The 23,257-nt window shown below is 43.4% G+C and overlaps 1 protein-coding gene across 1 annotated transcript; it reads right to left on the bottom strand.

Moving 5' to 3' along the window:
• Positions 1-15,670: 15,670 nt before the first annotated feature.
• On the bottom strand, positions 15,671-21,982 carry CCNA1 (cyclin A1). Its single transcript, XM_062614992.1, has 9 exons — positions 21,803-21,982; positions 21,525-21,680; positions 20,167-20,410; positions 19,828-19,949; positions 18,892-19,115; positions 18,076-18,280; positions 17,066-17,179; positions 16,269-16,402; positions 15,671-15,928 (listed from the first exon to the last, which is right to left on the bottom strand). The coding sequence occupies exons 1-9, from the start codon at positions 21,965-21,967 to the stop codon at positions 15,877-15,879; spliced, it is 1,416 nt and encodes a 471-aa protein (XP_062470976.1). The 5' UTR covers positions 21,968-21,982; the 3' UTR covers positions 15,671-15,876.
• Between the last annotated feature and the right edge of the window lie 1,275 nt (positions 21,983-23,257).

Consider the following 23,257-nt stretch of genomic DNA (forward strand, 5'->3'; position numbering starts at 1 on the left):
GGTGCCTCTGCCACACAGCTTTTATCCAGAGATGCTCCTGGACAAAACAGTCCTATAAGGCTGGAAAGAAGATTTTTTCACCCTCCTCTTTTCCTCAGCAAGTGCTTTACCCCTCGTGGAGCTGGCATCAAGACCAAAAGATTTGGAGGATTTTACTTTCTAGTTGTTGGGGGAGTTTTCAACCTCTTCAGTTTTGTCCCCGTTGCGTAAGCAGTTTTGAATTCTCTAACTGGCACAAGGGAAGGCTTCACATGAGAGGAAGGGAAGATTACATAGCTTATTTAATGGCAGTTAGACTAATCCTCCTCAGATTAAATCATCCTAGCTCCTTAAATCCTTCGTTCTTCATGAGCTTCAAACAACCACCTATCTCTACACCTCATACATCACGTTACTACTTGCCATTGTTCTTGACCAGACCCCTTCTCTGACCAGACATCACCAGTACCAGTTATCTGCCCAGTTGCTCTGATCCCTGTTTCTGTGAAAGGGAGGCAAACTTAGATCATTCTAACATCAAACCAGAAAAATTTGAGTTACCAGCATATGATTTTTCCTGTTGTATTAAACTTTAAGTTTTTTTTTGTTCCCTCTACTAGACATTCAGTGGCATGCTGTGATGCAGTGTTACTGCCCTCATTTTTTGCAGAGAAACTGTAAGAAAATGAGGCCAAACTTACTGTAAAAAGGTTTACATCATTCCTTCAAGCAGGCCTGAGAGCTCTGACACTCCCACTAACTTCAACAAGAATAAAGATTAGATCAACACTTGGGTGTCTTTGAAAACCCCACCTGAATTTTCTGCCTCAAAGAAGTTTAAAATCTAACTCCCAGACTCCTCTTAGTCAGTAAATACTACAACTGTTTCTAAAGTTACAACATTTTTCTAAACAATTGTGCAAAAGCTCTGGAAAAACAAATGTACAGAAATACATGAAGCTACTCCACTTCAGTAATAACAACATGGACTTGAAGCCATTTCCCATAAAACACACGAAAGGGCAAGAGATTATAAACACTGCAGCTGCAGACCTGCTTGACACATCTAATGCAATATTCAGTCTTTTCTAGAAAAGGAAATCAATTACGGCTAGAATTATTAATGCAGAGGCAATATGTATATATGCAGAACTGTCAACTCTGGAGTGAACAGAATAGGTATTTCTTGTTAGGTTACTGCTGAGGCCTTTCTACAGCCCTAGTTCCTGTGTTTAAGTAACCATGTTTACATAGTAATTGAAGAACATATATTTTAAGTTGCTGCCAAGATGAATTGCAAGATGTTTAACAAAGTGTTATATGACAAAAAAATTGCAGTAGGAGTCTGATTTAGAAGATATTAGCAATGGAATCTGGCACTTATTCGAAAACCCCAAACCTCTGCAGAGGTTCCAGACTGCCACATCTCTGCTCTTGATACCTTAGTACACTTCAGCTTCTGCAATACTCACAAGATTTTTTCCTAAGTAACATGAAACAGATATTGGCACAGTTTACAATACACAGTTTACAATAACCTATTACCACACTAGCTGTGCAATCAGTTAAAATAAGTTAGAGGGGTTTCAATTAGCTAATATAATTCTTAGTGCATTTCAAAATGAGAACAAGGTGCCCAGTGAACCCCTTTCAAGCATCACCACTTATTCTGACAGTTCTTAGATATCCAAATAATTCAGAAGTATAGGTCTCTTAAAGAAGACCTAGGCTTCTAGGTCCTTCAGGCACTCCTGAAAACCTTTTCCATTGCTGAGTCGGTCAACTGGAGCTGTTTTCCTCTGCCACCTTTCCTTCAGGCTAAACAAACCCCACCTCCTTGATCATAGGTAAAACAGATTTGAGATTGGGAAAATTAATTTATTGCCAAATAGAATAAAAACTACTAATTTGACTAGCAGGAAGCAAAGAGGTAAACTTTCTAACAGCATTCCTCCCCATTTTCCCAAGCTCAGCTCCACTCCAGACTCCCGCTCCCCCATGGAGCAGTGCAGGGGGCTGTAGTCAGTCTGTAACGGTCCCTCTGCTGCTCTACCGTCCTCACGCTTCCCCCTGCTCTTGTGTAGATCTTTTGCATGGGCTGCAGGAGAGGATCTGCTCTAGGGCCACAGAGCACATCCGCTTCCTAAAACCTTGATCTTCCCTCAGCTTCCTCTGTCTGGTATTTTCCTCCCTTTCTTAAATACGCTTTCCCAGAGATGCACCATCTTGCCTGAGAGGCTCAGCAGTGGGTCTGTTGAAGCCAGCTGGAACAGCTGTGTCCAGCCCTAGCCTCCCCTCACAGAGACTGTCTGTAGATCCCTCACTGCTAACACCTTGTCCCAAACACCCTATATAGATAGCCATGTAATCAGATGGTCCCCAACTCAGTCCTCTTCTACTGCAGGCCCTCCATTCCCCCAGCCCTCTGAGACATGGAAGGTTTCAGCACAATCCTGCCAGGAAAGGCTAAGGGGAAAAACACCATTGCACACCATGGGCTTGGCTGTGTCCTTCATCAGTAAGTTGCCCGTCCCCTTCAGTGTTACATGCATAAACTGTTTATCCTCCTTTACCATAATTATTTGCTTCCAGTAGACTTACAGAAAAGAAATCATAGAATAGAATAGTTAGGGTTGGAAAGGACCTTAAGATCATCTAGTTCCAACCCCCCTGCCATGAGCAGGGACACCTCACACTAAACCATGTCACCCAAGGCTTCGTCCAACCGGGCCTTGAACACTGCCAGGGATGGAGCATTCACAACTTCCCTGGGCAACCCATTCCAGTGCCTCACCACCCTAACAGGAAAGAATTTTTTCCTTATATCCAATCTAAACTTCCCCTGTTTAAGTTTGAACCCATTACCCCTTGTCCTGTCACTACAGTCTCTAATGAAGAGTCCCTCCCCAGCATCCCTATAGGCCCCCTTCAGATACTGGAAGGCTGCTATGAGGTCTTCACGCAGCCTTCTCTTCTCCAGGCTGAACAGCCCCAACTTCCTCAGCCTGTCTTCATACGGGAGGTGCTCAAGTCCCCTGATCATCCTCGTGGCCCTCCTCTGGACTTGATCCAACAGTTCCATGTCCTTTTTATGTTGAGGACACCAGAACTGCACACAATACTCCAGGTGAGGTCTCACAAGAGCAGAGTAGAGGGGCAGGATCACCTCCTTCAACCTGCTGGTCACACTCCTTTTGATGCAGCCTGGGATGCAGTTGGCTTTCTGGGCTGCAAGCACACACTGAAGCTGGCTCATGTTCATTTTCTCATTGACCAACACCCCCAAGTCCTTCTTCCTCAGGGCTGCTCTGAATCTCTTCTCTGCCCAGCCTGTATCTGCGTCTGGGATTGCTCTGACCCAGGTGTAGGGCCTTGCACTTGACATGGTTACACTTCATAAGGTTGGCATCAGCCCACCTCACAAGCGTGTCAAGGTCCCTCTGGATGGCATTCCTTCCCTCCAGCATATCAACCAAGCCACACAGCTTGGTGTCATCGGCAAACTTGCTGAGGGCACACTCAATCCCACTGTCCATGTCAGCGACAAAGATGTTAAACAAGACCGGTCCCAACACCAGTCGCTGAGGGACACCACTCGTTACTGGTCTCAAGCCGGACATTGAGCCATTGACCACAACTCTTTGTGTGCGGCCATCCAGCCAGTTCTTTATCCACCGAGTGGTCCATCCATCAAACTGATGTCGCTCCAATTTAGAGACAAGGATGTCATGTGGGACAGTGTCAAATGCTTTGCACTAGTCCAGGTAGATGACATCAACTGCTCTACCCCTGTCCATCAGCTCTGTAGCCCCATCATAGAAGGCCACCAGATTGGTCAGGCAGGATTTCCCCTTAGTGAAGCCATGCTGGCTGTCACCAACCACCCTGTTGTTTTTCATGTGCCTTAGCATGCCTTCCAGGAGAATCTGCTCCAAGATTTTGCCAGGCACAGAGGTGAGACTGACTGGTCTGTAATTCCCTCTGTCATCCATTTTCCCCTTCTTGAAAATGGGGTTATATTTCCCTTTTTCCAGTTGTCGGGAGCTTCACCTGACTGCCATGATTTTTCAAATATGATGGCCAGCGGCTTAGCAACTTCATTTGCCAGCTAAATGTTAAGAAGTCCCAGCCACGTCTGATCACCCAAGAACCACCAAGATCAGCATTACTAGAAACAAAATAGGGACTAAAAATCCATGCTGTCACCTTTGAAATGTGAAGAAATACCTGAAGAACTTGAAGTCCTTTCATGGCATTGACTTAAAATGAAAAAAACCCAGATGGTGATATTTAATACTGACATAATAATTGCACTTAGTATATATTAGCAGTGCTTTCGTGCGTAGAAGACATCTGGCTAACTGCTAGCCTAAATGATGCTTTGGTAACTTGCCAGGAGGCAGAGAGACTGCCTTTGATTTGTATACACTGGCAAAAAAATTACTGGTGTATCAGCTTCCATTTCTAGCAAGATTCAGCAAGACTTATCCTCAGCAGCATGTAAGTGCCAGCACTTAACCTCAATACTAATTAGAAAGTTACTTTCCTCAGTGACCATGGGCCTTGCAGTCCTGTGTCTTACACCTACTGACCACAATGAGAGCTTCACCCCATCCTCCAGTGCCCGTATTTTAAGAGGATAAGCAACTGGAGTGCTATAAACACGATCTAGAAATAATTTATTACCATAAAGAGCATAGTAACAAAAATCTCAGCTCCCTTTTGTTTACAAGAGAAAAAAGAAAAAGAAAAAAAAAGGTAACTTAATCATTGTAGTTACATTTTCATATGAAAAGAAAATGTAGTTACTGAAGGCCTCTTTAGCCTAGTTGGGAAAAATTAAAACTAAAGGACTTGAAATTAGACTGAGACATGTAGACGTGAAAATAGAGAGTTTTAGTATCAAGGGTGATTTAGCAGCAAATGTGGTTTTAAACAGGTTTAGAAAATATCAGAACCTGACAATGTCTTTTGACTTTAAAAATCTATGCTTCTACGGACAGTGTCAATTAAGGCTTCTATACGCTGACTATATTTAGCAAAAAATTAATCACTTTTTGTTGGCAAAGTATGAACTGCAACAGGCCTTCTAGTTAACCATTGCCCACAACTATCCTAACATGCTACTTGTTTCAAATTTCATATATATATATTTATTTCTTTTATAGCTGAAATACATTGTGAGACTGTGCATACCCAGAGTAATTTAAAACGTAGAGAGCAGAACCACTGGCAGAACAAATGAAAGGCATTCTGTTCAACAGGACACTACAACACATTTATTAGAACCAGCATTAGCACAAATGAGACTCAGTGAATCAAGCAAAAGAGAGATCAATGTTAGGAGCTCCCTGAACTAGAGGAAGCCATGCTCCTGTTCAGCCCCTGCACAACAGGATCAGCCACAATAAGGCCACCCACTCATTTCGCTTCAAGTGCTTAACAGCGAACACTGGAGCAAGCTTCTGTGTTTGTTTGGTTCTCCAGAGTGACATATAAAGCTTTCCTTAGAGAAAAACACAAGGAGCTAAGCTTTTTACCAAACAAAGCAGACTCACATGCCAACACTTCTTTTGTTGATGGGCTTTCAGAGATTTCCACATCAGTCCTGGACACAGAGCACAGATAGTAAAATATCTGTAAATCCTATTCCTATCTTAAACCTTGACCATGGGGTAAACAAGCTGTAGTTAACATTTTATGAGCTGATACAGAATCAACTCTCTATAGACAATAATAATCATAAGCTAGTTGCACTATATTAAATATTTCTTTGACATTTGCTGTTGGGTCCAGTATTCATAATAGCCTTCCCAGGTTTCTAGAAAAAGGCAATAAGCTGCTGACTTCAGGTCATTCACATTCCAGGTGAAATGCAGGCCCCATTTGAAGACAGTATGAGATTTAGCAAAGACTTCACTAGTTCAGGATAGTGCCACTTGACAAGTGTAGTAAACAAAGTCCAGTAATGGCCTTTAATCCTTTAGCAAAGTCACTTATAGATCAAGGACAGACAGATTCATTACATTTAATACTATAATGAGCTTTTTAACTTTAATGTTACATTGAATTTTGTACCATTACACTTGATGTTACTCTTGAATTTTTCAGTATCCTTAACATGAACTAGCACAAAGAAATTCCCAAAAACTCTTTGAGCATCCTTGGAGTGATGACTCATGTCACACCATACAAAACCCCACCAAACAAGGATTCTAAAAACACTGTGTTTTCAGACACTCACCAACCACCTGTGGAGGCTTTTCCCTACCCAAAACATCCACAAGTTTCTCTTCTACAGATGGAAGAAACAGCAACTTTTTAGAATCATAGAATAGTGAGGGTTGGAAAGGACCTTAAGTTCATCTAGTTCCAATCCCCCTGCCATGGGCAGGGACACCTCACACTAAACCATGCCACCCAAGGCTTTGTCCAACCGGGCCTTGAACGCTGCCAGGGATGGAGCATTCACAACCTCCCTGGGCAACACATTCCAGTGCCTCACCACCCTAATAGGAAAGAATTTCTTCCTTATATCCAATCTAAACTTCTCCGGTTTAAGTTTTAACCCATTACCCCTTGTCCTGTCACTACAGTCCCTAATGAAGAGTCCCTCCCCAGCATCCCTATAGGCCCCCTTCAGATACTAAAATGCTGCTATGAGGTCTCCACACAGCCTTCTCTTCTCCAGGCTGAACAGCCCCAACTTTCTCAGCCTGTCTTCATAGGGGAGGTGCTCCAGTCCCCTGATCATCCTCGTGGCCCTCCTCTGGACTTGTTCCAACAGTTCCATGATCCTTTTTATGTTGAGGACACCAGAACTGCACACAATACTCCAGGGGAGGTCTCACGAGAGCAGAGTAGAGGGGCAGGATCACCTCCTTCGACCTGCTGGTCACACTCCTTTTGATGCAGCTCAGGATACAGTTGGCTTTCTGGGCTGCAAGTGCACACTGAAGCTGGCTCATGTTCATTTTCTCATTGACCAACACCCCCAAGTCCTTCTTCCTCAGGGCTGCTCTGAATCTCTTCTCTGCCCACCCTGTAGCTGTGCCTGGGATTGCTCCGACCCAGGTGTAGGACCTGGCACTTGGCACGGTTAAACTTCATGAGGTTGGCATCAGCCCACCTCACAAGCGTGTCAAGGTCCCTCTGGATGGCATTCCTTGCCTCCAGTGTACCAACTGAACCACACAGCTTGGTGTCATCGGCAAACTTGCTGAGGGCACACTCACTCCCACTGCCCATGTCACCAACAAAGATGTTGAACAAAGATTTTTAATTAATATCAATGTTTATTTAATTAAGTTAAATAAATATTGTGTTCTTCTAGCAACAATTCAGTACAGTATTGATACAATATTGACAATACAATATTGACAATATTGAGGATGTGGTCTTCTTGGTAATTAGGTTAGTCAATTTAAGTTTGCTGTGCGGATTTTTTGGTCTTGCTTGTTTAAAAGAAAAAAAAAAATAAGCTTTTGGCTTTACAAGTTAGCTATGAGAGGTTCTGGAGATTTCAGCTGACAATAAAGGATTTTGCCATTCAAATGCAGTCAGCATTTGCTTTAACACAAGTGGAAGTTACAGAGATCAGCAGTTCCCAGGCAGTAACCTCTGAATTGACCCAGAGAACAGTATTAAAAAGTAGAACCTACTCGTACATCCCCTATATACTGCCCTGATCAGTGGTCTGGGAGCACTGGCAGTGCTTGTGCTGTGACTTTTATGATGGCCTAGTGTTCGTGTACTAAGACAAGAAGGTATTTACAGAAAGTACAGTTTTATGAGGCATAGTCTGGCAAACTGCAGCACAGCTTTCTGCCCTGATTACTTGCTAAAAGAAAACCAAACAAACCAGAGCTATCAGAGCTTGATTACTCCCTGCTGGGCTTGTTCTTTCACCAGGTGATGCAGGATAACCAGCTAAAGAAGATTAGGACCCAGCTTCACAGTTAAAACTTGGTGCAGGGAGATGGTTTTAAAAGTGGGTGTGCTCTGTTCAGCACTAGTGTGTCAGTCCTGCATGATGGGAGATTCATTTTTTTGCTGGCTCTGGGCCAGGAGCCCTGCACAGTGTTATCTTGCAGCCTCTGCAGAGCCACATCCTCATTCTGCATCATCTGAAAAGTCATGAGTAGTCACCGAATGAAAAGACAGAGGAAGGTGTACAATACTCAGCTATCAGATGTACAGGCATTTGTGGAGAACTGCATTTGTTTATGGATGTTCAAGTGCCTACTGAAGATGTGCATGTAGCTGCCCCACCCTCGGAAGTGTTCAGGGCCAGATCAGACAGGGCTTGAAGCAACCTGCTCTAGTGGAAGGTGTCCCTGCCCATGGCAGGGCAATTAGAGCTAGATGATCTTCAAGGTCCCTTCCAGCCCAAACCATTCTATGGTTGTATGCATGATGTGAACATGCTCTGCTGAACCCCATACCTTTACAGCAACACCTCCCAAAAGTGCTACTATTAGCCAGAATATCTGTTTTCCTCTCGTCTACGGAGCACCTCAGGCACCCCTTGCCTCTGTGCACAACAACTGGTTCAGCAGCTGTCTTACAAACATCTGTACAGATAACCCCAAAAGCTCAAAAAGTGTAAGGCACCTAGGGTCAGTCACAGCTCAGCAACATATATGTCCAAGGAGAAAATATTTCCATTTGACTAAAATGCTTTACTGACAAGTTTTGCATTAAATTATTTTGATCATTGCTGCAGCACTCAGTTGACTGCTCTGGATACAAGCTTTCTACTGACTCTACCAGCACACCTCCTGCCTTCCCTTTAAAGGCTAGAGATAAGAGAAAATACATTTTGGAAAAAAGAAAAAAAAAAAGAGACTATATATTTGAATATATGAGAAGCTTGTGAAAGTAAAACTCAATTTAAGTTTTGAACAGGACAAGGAAAACATGACTAAGAAAAATTACACTTGAACACCATAAACTGGGCAATAATTGTCATAAGCAACCGTTCTCCATCTAGCTAGATTAGCCTGGAACAAGAACTAACAATAAAGTTTTCAATGAGCAAGAGTCATAGATTTTCTCCCTTTCTCCAAAGAGGGCTGAATCATCTGACAGGAATTCCCCTCTCTCCTGCACAAGCTATATGTCGTGGTTTAAACCCAGTCCGGTAACTTGTTCACTCACTTCCCCCCCTTTTCTTGCCCTCCCCCTGCTCTCGGAGGGATGGAGAGGAGAATCGAAAAGAATGCAACTCCCACGGGTTGAGATAAGAACAGTTTAGTAACTAAGGTATAACACAAATCACTACTGCTACCACCAATAATAATAATGATAAAGAGAAATAACAAGGGAAGAGAATACAACACCTCACCACCAGCCGACCGATAACTCGCCCCCCCAGCCCGACCAAGCTCTGACCGATACCTCCTCCAACCCTGCAGTCTCCCAGCCCTTCCGGCTAACTCCCAGTTACATCCTGGGCATGACGTGCTGTGGTATGGAATACCTCTTTGGTCAGTTTGGGTCAGGTGTCCTGTCTCTGCTTCCTCCTGGCTTCCCCTCCTCCCTGGCAGAGCATGAGGCTCACAAAGTCCTTGGCCAAACCAAAACATCGTTGTTATCAGCTCTGTTCCTGAGCTGAAAGTCAAAACATTGCACTGCACCAGCTACCAAGAAGGGGAAAAATGACTGCTACTGCTGAACCCAGGACATTATACAAGCTCTGTAATACTACAAAAGCTTCATCTGCCCAACCTATAATATAAAGAGATGCTTCTCCATCAGACCTGCTTCAACAGAACACTTACATCATGAACATTAACAACTTCCATCATGGTTTTAAACTTAAAATCTGTTTAAGACAGGGTAAGCCAACATCTGATAGCCTGATTTGTATAGCCAGGAAGAAGATCTAACTGAAAGCCTTGGATAAACTAGTGCAAAAGTCAAACTTCACAGTACAATACTACAGATATTCTGAAAAGTTGCATTTATTTTCTTCAAGTATCCCTGAAGCACCATGTATGAGTGCTAGACAGCATGGCTGACCACCTTTTATTGCAGCTTCACTAAATTCTGGTTACATTTAACGAGAAAATACCTGAACATACCCGTATGTTGCAGGGATCTCACATGTTGCTAGCACCCAAAAACCATGTAAATATGAATCCAAGAGCAGATAACCTTCTTGAACTCTGACCCAACATCCTTTTGGGAAAGGCTGAGGCTGACTGTCCCCTCAAGCCACGAACCAAGGACGCTGGTGCCCTCTTCTGGCTGTATTCTTCGGAGATCAGCAGAATACAGTAAAAAATACCGGTGATACTAAGTCGATTCACTCTTCTGGTTTAACACAATTAAAATCTCCAGGTATTTCTTTGCACGGCTGAAACTGAGAATATTTTTATGTGCCTCTTTGGTAACTAGAGGTGACAATACATCACAGCACTGGGACAGGCATCTTGCTCCTAAGCATGTACTATGCAAATATAGCTTGGAGTGAACCTGGTTTGCCCCCTAGACATCTCACTCCATTACCAGATTGGAAAACAGCGCTACTGTTACTGCTCATCTGCAGTCTGTTTTGCCATCCATTTTGTTAATTTCCAGATACTTTTATCCTCTTTCTGAGAAACAAAAAAACTAAATGTAAGTTGATCGAGATGTACGTTGCACTTCAGTTTCTACCCAGACAAGGATAGCATTTACAGTATTCTGCTGTAAGCAGCCCACTAATTATTACCAAATGCCTAATCTGTTGCATACTGTGAGATCTAGGGCTCTCTTACCTTCTTTTTCCAAGTTATTTCCACATCAAAACACAAACAATAATAAAGAAATACAAAAGGCAACTTGGCTGCACATGGCGGAAGGAGAAGGCTATTCTTGCCAGAACTCTATGCTTTATCATTAGCCTGATCTTCACAGCACTTAAGTTCTGTAATAGTCCTCTGTGTTCAAATAAAGAGGGTCTGAAAGACAAGGACTGAGAACTTCTTTCAATTTAGCTAGGTATTCACTTGTATCAGTGTCTGTGACACTTGGTCATTCTGAGCACATTACTAAGACAAAAGCGGGTCAGACAGCAAGCACAAGCACTGGACACAACCAACCACACAGCCTCTTAGCTCACACAAACAATTTTGTCCTGCTCCAACAAGCTCTCCCCAGGATAAATCTGCTTGGAAAAGGAACTAGCCCTAAGCATCATGGAAGCAAGCCAAACAGAGACAGACATTTGGCCAGGAACCAGTACTTGCTCAGCCCACTATTGTTTTTCAGTACCAGCACAGCCTAGCCAGACAAGCACTGTACAAACTCCAGGACAGAGCCATAATTTTAGCATCTTCAGGAAAAATAGTGCCAGGACTGGCTGGTCTTCCTTGTCTTGGCTTAGTTTAGACAGAAGTTAATTTGATGAATGTAGGCATGTTCTTTAGGATTAACCATGTATGTTCAGTATCTTTCTCTAAATTGTCCTGGAAGTTTGTCTGTGCTAATTCTCTTCAATATTTGCACTGCTGCTGCCATCTATGTTAACAAACCCCAAGCATGGCACAAGAAGAGCTGGGACTGGCTCTCTTAGCTACTCATCACACATGCTTTCTAAGCTAATGTTTCTCTGTCTCTGCAGGAACACCAGATAAAGTGCACATCCTCCATAAATGTGTTGCCAGGTGCGTTCATTACGGGCACCTCATCATGCAGAGGTTTGTAGCATTTTTTACAGTAAGTGGATGCAATCAGAACAAACATCCAAGAGAAAGTCTGAGATTAGGATACAAGAGAATAATTATGAAGCAGACAAGAGCCAAAAATAAGTATTCTGTGAGACTCTGCATTATCTGACGCAATGGGAAAATTTATACATCCACTGTAACCAGCAGAGGACCTAACAACATTTGCAAGACTCAGACAGTGTTTTAGAACATCTGAGTAGTAGTGGATGGGTTGTACCTCCTCCAGGCCACATCCACTTAGTAGAGCCTGCCCAGCTCTTCAGTACACCAAGATGATCTTGCCCTGGGGCAGTGAGTGCTGAGGAAAATTGCAAGACAAAAAGCTTGATTCCAGGAAGAAATCACAGATGCTGCTGGCCTGTTTCTCATCCTTAAGAGCAGTCCCACAAGCTGCTTCAAGGTCACTGGCTAAAATAAGTACCAACCTCAGTGATCAGAGCTAATTTTAGTCATTTGTAGAAATTACAACAGGCAGGATGTACACAGACTATTCACACAGCCAGGTTTCTCAGTAAGGCAGACATCAGTCCTAAATTAACAGCTCAACTATCCTGACCACAGTTAAATCATTCTCTCCAATTACCCAATTGCCTCTCAGACGTCTTTAACTCACCTCCAGAGAAGAGGAAAACAAAGGCAGATGATAAGTGCTAAATCAGTACCTTCCTAGAGGATTGAGCTCTGCTTGTCCATTTTAGTCTTAAGTGAACAATGGATCCACAATACATCCACAGCTATAAAGAACAGCTTTCTCAGGTCACCAGATGCAGTTACAATATTTAATTTTAGAAGTTATTGATAAAAAAAAAAACAAAAATTACAACATAGAAAAAATGGGATCATGTAACCACAGCACATTTGAGTCATTTGAGTCACAGCATGATAGTATGGAAACTGCTAGAATAAGATTAGGGAGCTAGTGTTGCTTTCTAATACCAGTGTTAACGAGCTCTGGAACTGAACATCAAACTTAATCTTCAACACTTTTCAGTTCCAACCCACTCCAGAAAACTGAATGATTACTCAAAGCAACTTGGATGTGCTCATCCTGCTGTCTCACCAGTAGGCTTTACTCCCAGTGTGTTGTCCAAATACATTTTAATAGGGGGAAGACAGTGTGACCTACATAGAACTCAGTATTCACCTATTCCCCTTTGAAATACATATGCTGAAAGTCAGACTGATCTTCACAGCAGATCTAAGTGAGCAAGACCAGGCTTGACATTTCTGGAACTGCAACTGTTTAAATATTGCCTGACCTAAAAAAAAAAAAACAAAACAAAAAACCACAGAATAAATTTTCATATTTTGTGGTTGTGATCTACAAATGGGATGGTCAAGAACTGCAACTACCTCTGTTTAATCTTCATATTGACTCCCCTTTATTTCTTTTCCAGGATATATGGCTGTCTTCAAGACATCTGGTTCTGTTTGTTTCAAACACCACATAAGGCTGTGAGCTTTATAGGTCTTAGTTTTTCTGTATAGCAAAGGCAGAAAGATCAGTGAAAGCTTAAAACTTCTTTGGGTTGCTTTCATCTCCCTTCTTATAAATCCATGTTTTTATATACTGGATCATCTTCAGTACATCATTTTTAAGTGCTCTTAAGTGGGTTTGCATCTGCATTTAAGCTTTTAATCTTTTACAGCAGCATTATTTCACCTTCATTATCACAATATGCCCAACTGAACCATCTCTTATTCCTTGATGTCAAGTACCAGCTACAGAGGAGATAACTCTAGCCTACCCCTCGTGTGGTAAGTGCAGTGACTTACATAGAATGAGAGAGGATATAGAACCCAGTTTTTACTTTGCAAGAGTCAAGGCTCAGTCAGAAAAGCAGCAAGACATTTCCTTGCTCCAAGTAAGACAAATACAACAAAACGAAGCGAGAACCCAACAGGAACATTCAAAATGCCATTATTACCCACAGATCTCAGATGAAATCATTTCAAGATCAGTTTCTTCTGTCTCACAAATTAAAGTTTAATCCATATTGCACAAACTTAGCAGCATTCAAACTGCAGCATTATGCAATTCTTCACCTTAACTAGTTTTTTTTTCATTTTCCCTTTTTAGCCTTTAATCTAAAAAAAGATTTAAGTCACTAGCTCAGTTGCAAAATAATGACAAAACAAGAAAGCAGATGAAGCAGTCATCTTCAGATACTGTAGTTGAAAAAAAAATAGTATCAGGAAATTTTGTATGTCAGAAAATAAAAGCTTCAGGGAAGGTAAAGGCAACTATTTTCCGTTTTGCAGCTAGGTAGACTAAAAAAAGTACAACAGAAGTTCGGCCTCTAGGAAGACATCACATGGTAAAACATTTAGTAAATTCAGACCTGGACACCTCCTACTCCATTAGATGCACCAAATCTCTTGGTACAGGAACAGACACAACTGTGGTCATAGACTGTTCGTACGACCAAAACTCATCTCTTCCCCATTATTACTGTGATGCAAGTCAAACTGCTCTAACACTAGGAGAACAGTTATGTATGTGAGATAGATTACTGCTTCCCAAATACTCAACACTACAGAAATTGCAGATCAGTAAGCACTATTACTTCAGTAGAGTAAGGCTTATTAACATGGCATTTCAGGAAACCTTATGCTCAGCCTGAAACACCATAAATGAGCTGGTACATCTGGGGTATCTGATCATACATCATTACATTAAAACCCAAAACAAATTCATTTACTGGACTATGAAGTGTTTGAAGCAAGAGATCAAGACGGGCATAGGCTAGACTGAAACTGAATGCTTCCTTCCCTTAAAGGATATTTATTTTGAGACAGGTTAATCAGTCATTAGCATTACTCCATTCTGGAGAAATACAAGGGTATGCATTACTAAGAGGATTCACCATCTGCAACAGGGAGCAGGCAGGAGGAAGTAAAAACTTACACATAGAAGGAAGTGAAACCTCTGAAGCTAAGAAAAGCCTTATGGCACACACTGGTATAACCAGGTTTTAAAATTAAAGTGACAGGCTTCTTAGCTGGTACTTAACTAAGTCTGGTGAACTGCATATTATGTCAAGTGTTAAGCATATTTTTGCTTGGAAGCACATGTCCCATACAGATAACTCCCTTAGGAAGCAGTAAACACTGAAGGTTTTAAACTCTTACAGTAAGAAAATGCCTCAGACTTACCTTGCCATTTAGATGAGTTGAATATTGCTCTCTACTTTTTGACCAACCTAACAACTTTGGACAGGGGTTGTATTTAAGAGTACTCAAGGTAGCTTTTCATTTGTTTTTTTAAAAACACTAGGTCATGAGCAACTGGGGGCACAAGACAAGCATAGCAGCTCAGGATAAGATAGTCCTGTCCTATCACTCCCCCTCCTTCCTACTAAGAGTGAGGTTTCTCTACACCGCAGAGCAGACATGTTGAGCAGTGCTGTAGTGGCTGGAAAGGTCATCTCAGACAGCTATGCCTTAAGACTACTCAGTACCACAAGTATGACACAACAGCCATCTAGGTCAACTCCACTGCTCTAGTACCTCACAACTTTCAGCACTCTTCTCTACTGCAGTTTGTTCACCAGTTGTTTGAAGGGTTCCTAAGGCTCTGCCAGACACAATCTCCCCTTCCTCCAGCTCTCTGCAGAACAATCCTCCTATTCACCTCCATGAATGGAAGCTTGTCTCTTAGTCAACATTGGTGTCTCCTACACATAAATTCAGTATTCACAGACACTGTGCATCTGGAGGCTTTTGCTGTGATATGGTAAACAAGCTGCAGAAAACAGGTTCTGTTCACAACCACATGAGCTTGTCTCAGAAGAGAAATAATCAGAAGATAGTGCATCAAGTCACTTGTGTCTATGGAGATGTCAGGTTGTTTTAGTTTGGTTTCAGCCACACAATCCACTCCAGCTACTGTAAAAGCCCTTTTGTGTAGAAAACCATAACCCTTTCCACTCACTGTCATTGCAGATATTAACTGGAGCCAGAAAGACTGACAGAAGAACAGTGTAATAAGATATTTATTAAAAGTGCTGTCAGTTTATTAAGAGCTACAGTCTAATACTCCCTTTTTAAAGGGGTATCCAATTTAAAAATGCTAGCTAAAAACCATTCTGATCATTATGGTTAGATACACAACCTGCAATGCTCTATATAATGTTATGGGACTGACTGGGACAAAGTAACCTTCAAGTCCAGAATCCAGTCTCTACTGTAGAGGAAGAACTGCTGGGGGCTCCAGAAGAGACACCTGCAGGTACCTGGAATAGAAATGCAATCACTAAAGATAGTAGTTTAGCTGACAAATTTAATGATACCATTTTACACTGGAGTGGAAATTGACATTGGGGAAGGAAAGAATCATCCTGCAACATTGCAGAACTGTTATTCCCTACATGTGTATACTTATGTATGAACAACTCTCCTGATACAAAAGTTTTCCCCTAAAGAGGCCATGACAGAGGCTTCTGTTTCAGGAATAAAAGTGGACCACTGTGAGAAGTCAGTCAGCTATAGAAGCTGTAGCCTAAGCTGCTAAACCAGAGTTATCCTGTGCTTATAGCCTCCAAGTTACAAAACATTGTCTTCCTGGTTACTCACTTTGAGTGCTTATACTTCTCCTTAATTGCTTGCAGTTGGCAATGGGGAGCATCAAGGCATGCTTTATGCAGATCAGTCAGGCAAGGCGCTATATCACTTAATGAATACCCAGTGAATGCAGCAAGTGTTTCTGGCTGGCCAGAAGAGAAAAAAACAGTGTTATTCTAGTGTAGCTATCATGCATCTAAGAGATGCATTTTCTACAAAAGCATAAACCATTTTCACTACATCAGTGCTCACGCTAGTTTTTTTTTTTTTTAGGCTTGAAAAGAATTCAAGTGTATTCTGCCATCAGTTTCACTCTAGGTCTTTCTTGGTGCCAGATCTGACCAGAAGTTCCTTCTGCTCTAAGCATGTGGAATCCATTACATCTCTTTGGGGTCCTGTCCTCTTCCAAAGCTGTTACTCAGCTGAGAGAGCTATCAAGGCCTGCAGTAAAGCTGCCACTCCATATAATCACTTCATTGGACACATTAAGGCTTCCCCTCCCTCCTAGGAAGCCCCTGAATGGTATCTGGGGGAGAAGTTTTGGAGGTTAAAGACTAACAAGGTCTTACATAAAGACTCAGTGAAATTGAGCAAGACAGCAGGGTCTCTTATTTGAGAAACGAGACAGGATATTTCAGGTTGGTTTAATATTAACTTATCAGGTTATTTCCATTAGATCAGGAAAAGCTACTCATCCTAGGATTTCAGCCTTCATAACATACATTGAAGCTACTACTTTTGCTTTTCAGCCTAATTCTAGTAACATAAAATGCGTGAGCTACTCATTAACATGCAGTTGTTATTCTTACCCAGAAAGACCTGTTCATCGTATAGTTTGCTAGACAGTAGGCTGCTGCAGCAGTTTGCGAAGGAAGGTACTTCAGAAATGGATCAGCTTCAAGCAGACTCAGCTCTGCAAGATACTGAACAAAAAACCCACAAGTTTTTCAAACAGCATGAGCCTAGCTGGTGCAATCAGTTCAATACAGCAAGCACTGAAAATTGTCAGTGGTCTCAGTTTCATGTAAAAAACATGAGCTGCACATCAGATGGGTAGAAATAGCATCCTAGTCCTGTCAATCTTACAGAAGACCCTTTAGCATATTTCAGTGGAAATAGAAAGACTACAGCTTGTTAAAGCCTAAACAATCTACACTAATATGAGGTTCTGTTTCCATCAACAGCTCTGATGTAATTCTACAGATAGATACTTAGAAAATGTATGTTCTCATCCTTCAGGGCTCTTGTTTATACAGGTTGATCTCACTCAGAGATCAGGGATAAACAGACAACTCTAAGAAACGGAACATGAGCTCTTCTGAAGTAAAGCCATTGTATAATCCTATAAACCTTGCAGATAAGCAGCAGGTCAGATACACGCCATAAGCTTGGGTTAACCAGTTTCTGAGCAGGATTGCCTATACAGGTATATACTGTGTCATTGTGTAGCAATACACAGTACCACCATGTCCAAGGTAGACTTGCCATGCAGGCACTCTTCAAAAAACCACCAGATTTCCACCACCCAGCTGCTTGGTCAATGCATTACCCTTTACTAGACAGACAGAAATCTTCAATTAGGCTTATGAGACATTTATCAAGCAATCACACAAGCCTTCTACTGAAGACACTAGGCTGCAAAACATTCAGTTTTAGGCCTGCACAGTCCGAGGTAAGACTTGACATGAGAAAAAGCGTATCTTCTCACAGAGCATAATACAGTAGCAGAACCTGTATTTAACAAAGGTATCTGAGCAGACAAGTGGGTCTGCTTTTCAGATCACTTCTCTCACTGCCCTAAAAGGAGAATAACTCATACCCTTGCAAAGTTCTCTGTCTTCATACAGACTTCATGCCTCTGAATATACTGAAGGAGGAACTGGTTGATGGTTGGGGCTGTTAGGTCAAAAGTCAACACTTTGAGAAGCAGGTGTTCCATTCTTAGCAGCTGCCTCTTTGTGTAGGTATCATCTGTTATATACACAAATTCATCCACTTCTGGTGGGTAGATCTCTTCATACTTCCTGTAGGAGGAATATAGAAGACATTTGCCAGCTTGAAAGTTATGGTAAGAGAAAGCTTTCTGCTCAACCCATATCAGGATGGGCACATGACACCACTAAAATTTGTGTAGAACTCTTATTTTAGTCCTTCCAGCCTAGTTCAATTTAATTTCAAGTTCGGGCAAAGATGTTTAGAGCAACTCTAACTCGCCAGTCTAGATAGAAACACACTACATTGTTGGTTCTTTACTAATAGCAAGATCTCAGAGTGCACCTCAGTAACAATGAGCTCTAGACAAATCTTCATGTGCTCCTAGGCTATGTTGGGTAACCTGTCTACTTAAAGCAGTTGAAGTCTAATTGCAGATTGCAGCTGTGAACCTACTTTAGCCTTTCAGACTAGCAGCCTAACATAACAGTGGTTTTGCTACTGCTGCTATGCTTTTCCCCACTACAGTTCTTCACATCATAAACATTAAATGTTTAATTTTGCTAGCATCAAAGTCCGCAAACTTGCTAATCTTGAGATATCACAAGAAGCTACCTACCACTGCAAACTTTAGTCCTTCAAATTAAACTGAAGACTCATCCAAAAAATAAGTTTTAGGTCCCAGATAAGGAGATAAACTTACGCAGCCAGAAGCATTGCTGCTGTTCCTACAAGCTGCAACTTCCCTCTGAGAACAGACATACAGGAAAGAAACCTGTCCAGGAAGTTCACTGCCAAGTACAGAGTCTCTGTGCGAAGTTTATATTCTTCCCCTACTTCCACCAGCCAGTCTACCAAGATGGCACGCATTCCTGTTGTGATATCTGGTTGTTTCTTCATGTAGCAGGGCTTGGGCCTGAATCGTACCTGTTTGGAGAGAGTTGGAGAATCAGAATGCTCACCCTGAAGAGAGCTATTGATGGCTGAGCTGATTAACATTCTTCATACTTATACCAAAAGGAGCATGAGTTGTTCCACTATTAATTACTCATTATTACTAACTACAACTACAGTGCTAATAGTATTAAAAACTAGTAGAATCTCTAGAAAGTAGTAGTCCTACACTGAAGAGATAGGAGCTATGGTGTTAGTAGCAGAATAGTAAAAACTTGAACTATGGAAAGCCTTTGCCATCAAGCACATATGAGCCATTCAAAGGGACCTGAGACTGAACAAATCACATTTCCCCTCCTCCACCCCCACCCTTTCTTACTGGGAGAATACCCTTTAATGCTCCAATACAGAAAGGTAGGAAGAAAAACACTATAGCAAAACAGCTGTCAGTGACATCACATCTGGCTGCTTTAGTACTTTTGCAGCATTAAACTCCCATCTGTAAGAATGAATTCTCCATCCCAAGGAGTCAAGAGATGCTCTAATGGTAGGGATTTTCAGGGACAAGAATAACCATGAAAAATATCACTTGTCTACATGCTGCCTTCAGAGACGGCTTTTACTGCTTGATTTCTCTCCTCCGTAGTCCAGCCTTGGGTTATCCTGGAACAGCCATACCTCTTTGCAGTATTGTGGCCCATCACAGAGACCACAAATTCCTATAAGCTTGTTCCAAAGCACTCACTTCAGCCTCCCGGAGGTATTCATGAATGTCTTCTGCATACTCTCCCACAGTCAGAGTTACAGGATCTACCATGTGATCCTCAGGCTGGGACTGGAAGGATGTATCGACTACCATTGGAGATCCTAACAGGTAACAGGAAGCAGCAAGACATTTGTGTAATTAGCCTCTTCACCTTCTCCTGCCATGTCTAAGATTAAGTTATTTGCCTCATCTAGACACATGCCAAGTTACCTTGAGTGTTATTTATTTATAACAAGCTACTCACTAAGTTACCAGCATCACAATTCAGAACTACCCTACACGTGCTGTGGGTACCATCTAAGTTGTTATAGGAGTTACCTGTACTCAGATCCAGCAGCAGGTGAATACTGGAAGTCATTGCACTAGTATCCAGTTCACACAGGCTTGATTCCAGCTCTTCGGCTACTTGGCAGCTGTAGTTTTCTTTCTCTTCTGGTTCATCCTCATAGATAGCAAATGCTTGCTTTGACACAGCACTGACCATTTGCTTGGGTAATTCATCTTTTCCAGATGAAGCGACAGTGTTTTCAGAGCCAGAGAAGCGTCTGATAACAGTAACATCCTGAAACAGAGCACACAGGCTGTGGGAGGGCAACTCAGGAAGAAAACAACAGTAAGTATCATTTGTTTTAGCAGAGAAAAATCACTCTCCTTGCCTAACAGACACCAATAATAAAACCCCACTGGAAAAAAACACCAGCTACAGCTGGTGCTTCAGCTTGCTGCAGTCTTGCTGCAACAAAGTCCTCACCAAAAGAGCGAGGTGTAGTGAAAATCAGGACCCAAGAGAGCAGCCTCATCCCCAGTGTCCACCATCAAGGGGAGAGAGGAGAAGGTGGTGCTCAGTTCCTAAGGGGCTGGCAAGTGCAGTATCTGCTCCACATTCAGCTCTGGCAAACAGCAGCTGCTTTCCAGTGCAGCAGGTTAAAGTAACAACAGAAGTGCTCAGGCACTGTCACAGATTTATGAAGGACTTCACCTGCAAGGCAGCGTCTAATGCTGACTTACAAATCCAAGTTTGAACTTTTGAGCTCAAACATTACAACCTCTTGGACTACAATGTGTGACCAGGCTGCAATCCTTTACATCATCTGCTATCAGTAAGCCACCAAGTGAGCTAGGGGCTTTGCACAGTCACAACCATGAAGAGATTGTGTACATATAACAGTAGTTATTTTAGGTCCTGTAAATCATCACTGTAACCCTTTTCCTGCCACACCAGCAGACCCCAGGAGGGCTGCAGGAATAGAAATGCAGGCAGACACTCTGTTGTGAGATTTAGCTCCTTGAAGACTCTGACAGGTTGAAGGGAGCATGGCCAGCTTCAAGGCAAGGGGACCTCTGGGTAAGCACCAGCGAATGTACTTTTCCTAATCTATGCCCTGCACTTTAGAGGGTATGCGCCCACATAAAGCCCCACCACGTCTCCCTTCCCTCCAGGGTGGATTACTTGTTCGAAGTATATCTACGGGGAAGCAGCTGGAGATTAGGATCGAACAGTTACTAGCGGGTTTCTCGGCAACTCACGCTCATTAGCTGGAGCCGGACGCAGCTCCTTACCCCGCCGCCTCGGGCGTTTACCTACAGCCTCGAGAGAAGGCGCGGACACCGCTCATGCCCGCCGCAGGGGAGCTGCCCCCGGCCCGCGAAGCGCCCAGCGGGGCTGCGAGGCTCACCTGGGCGCTGGGCCGCTGCTGCCCGTTCTCCGCCAGCACCCCCAGCACGGCCCGCCCGCAGCTGCGGGGGGCAGCGGGGCAGGGCTCCCGCCGCCCCGCCCGGCTCTTCTCCCCGGTGCGGCGCATCGCCCAGAAGTCGGTACCTTTCGGAGGCAACTACAACCAAAAAACAACCACGCACCAAAATAAAGCTGCAATAAAATAAACCCCCTCGGGCAGCCCCTCCCGCTCCGCAGGATGGCGGGTGGGCACGCTCGCCCCCCTCGCCACTAGCCCACCGAGAACGCTGCACGTCCGAGAACGCAGAGAGGAAGCAACCAGCACGCCAGGTACCCGCCCGCCGCCCCTATATAGGCGGCGGCCGATGGAGGCGGTGGCGGCGGCTGTTGGTCGCAACCCCCGGCGCCGCCGCCCTGACAACACAAGCGGCGGCGGGTCGTCATGGAGACCCCGGCGGGGGCCACCCCCCGCGGGCCCGGCCGCGCTGCCCCGCGCACAGCACCACCCGCCCCGGGTGGCGGGTACGAGTGGTGGGGCCGAGAGCCGAGACCCCGCCGTCGCCCTCTCCCGCGCTGCCCGTCCCAGACATCCGAAACGTGGGGAGAGGGCGCGCAGGGAGAGCTGCGGAGTGATGCGCACAGCTGCGGCACAAGGGTTTGACTGCGCTCCTCGGTAAAGTTAAAACAACGGGATTCTAGTCGATTTAAGCGTGGGTTTGACTGCTGTAGCACCTTGTAAATCTTAAGCTAGGGGACAGATGCAGAGCTGGTTGCACGGCTGCATAAGAGAGCGGCTCTCGGCTGTGAGCGGTGGAAATACAGAGCCCTGTAATAGGATTGAAGAAGCGGTTTATCCTGTGCCATCAAAGATTTTCACCAGTGGTGTGGATAATGACACAGAGAGCACACTTACTAAATTTTAGGGTAACACCACCAGTGGTGCTGGGAAGGGCTGTGACTGTGCTGAGAAGCAAGATTAGGTTTGTGAAATTAACTTGACAAACTGGAAGAGTGTTCTGGAAAAGTGGGATGCACCCAAGGCACGAGGGCAAGCTCAGACAGAATCAACAGCTGCAGCACTGCAGGGTGGGGAACAGCCAGGTAGATTGCAGGTCTGTGAAAAAAAAATCCAGAAGGTTATCATGAACCTCAGACCGAGTTTAAGTTGCCATGCTCATGGCTGTTCCTGCACGGACAAACCATAATATAGCCTGTGTGGCACACAAGCCCTCTGAAAGTCCATAGAGAAGGCAAAGGAGCAAGCAGAGTAACAGCTTAAACCTCAGCATGAGATGTAGGTGAGGTATTAGCATTATAATGCCCCAGAACAGACAGCATGGGAAATTGGGGGATTTCCCTCCTTTGCAGTTCTGTAAGAGCACATTAAAGAAACTGCTGTTAAAAACGTCTGTGCCTTGGCGGCTGTGGTACTTCTCAAGATGCAATCCAAAGTGACTGAATGTAAAAGCTATCATCCAAAAACTGGATACATCAAGCAAGGTCTTATGCTGTAATTAGGTGTAACACATAGCTCACAGTCATACAAAGATCATGTGTCACTCCTACCCAAATATATAGATGGAGATTATTTACTAAACTCATTTTCAGTCAGTGAATATCCTTCATCTCCAAACACTCATCACATCCATATACCATTTAAACATAACTGAAGAAACTGAGCTACCCAGCAGATGACTTATTCATATTTTTATGTATGAGCAGCATACGGATATC

The sequence above is a fragment of the Pezoporus occidentalis genome, unplaced genomic scaffold (genome assembly GCF_034315485.1).
Source record: "Pezoporus occidentalis ecotype Australia unplaced genomic scaffold, CSIRO_AGI_Poc_V1 ctg18, whole genome shotgun sequence".
In the NCBI taxonomy this organism is placed as follows: Eukaryota; Metazoa; Chordata; class Aves; order Psittaciformes; family Psittacidae; genus Pezoporus; species Pezoporus occidentalis.

Bases quoted from the DNA above. Each gene is read 5' to 3' on its own strand.
- CCNA1 (XM_062614992.1), bottom strand. From the start codon at position 21,967: ATGACGACCCGCCGCCGCTTGTGTTGTCAGGGCGGCGGCGCCGGGGGT. The intron at 18,281-18,891 runs GTAAGTTTATCT...TTCCTCCTACAG, and splicing joins GCAGCAATGCTTCTGGCTGC to GAAGTATGAAGAGATCTACC. The intron at 16,403-17,065 runs GTAAGAATAACA...TCTTCTGGCCAG, and splicing joins CGATGAACAGGTCTTTCTGG to CCAGAAACACTTGCTGCATT.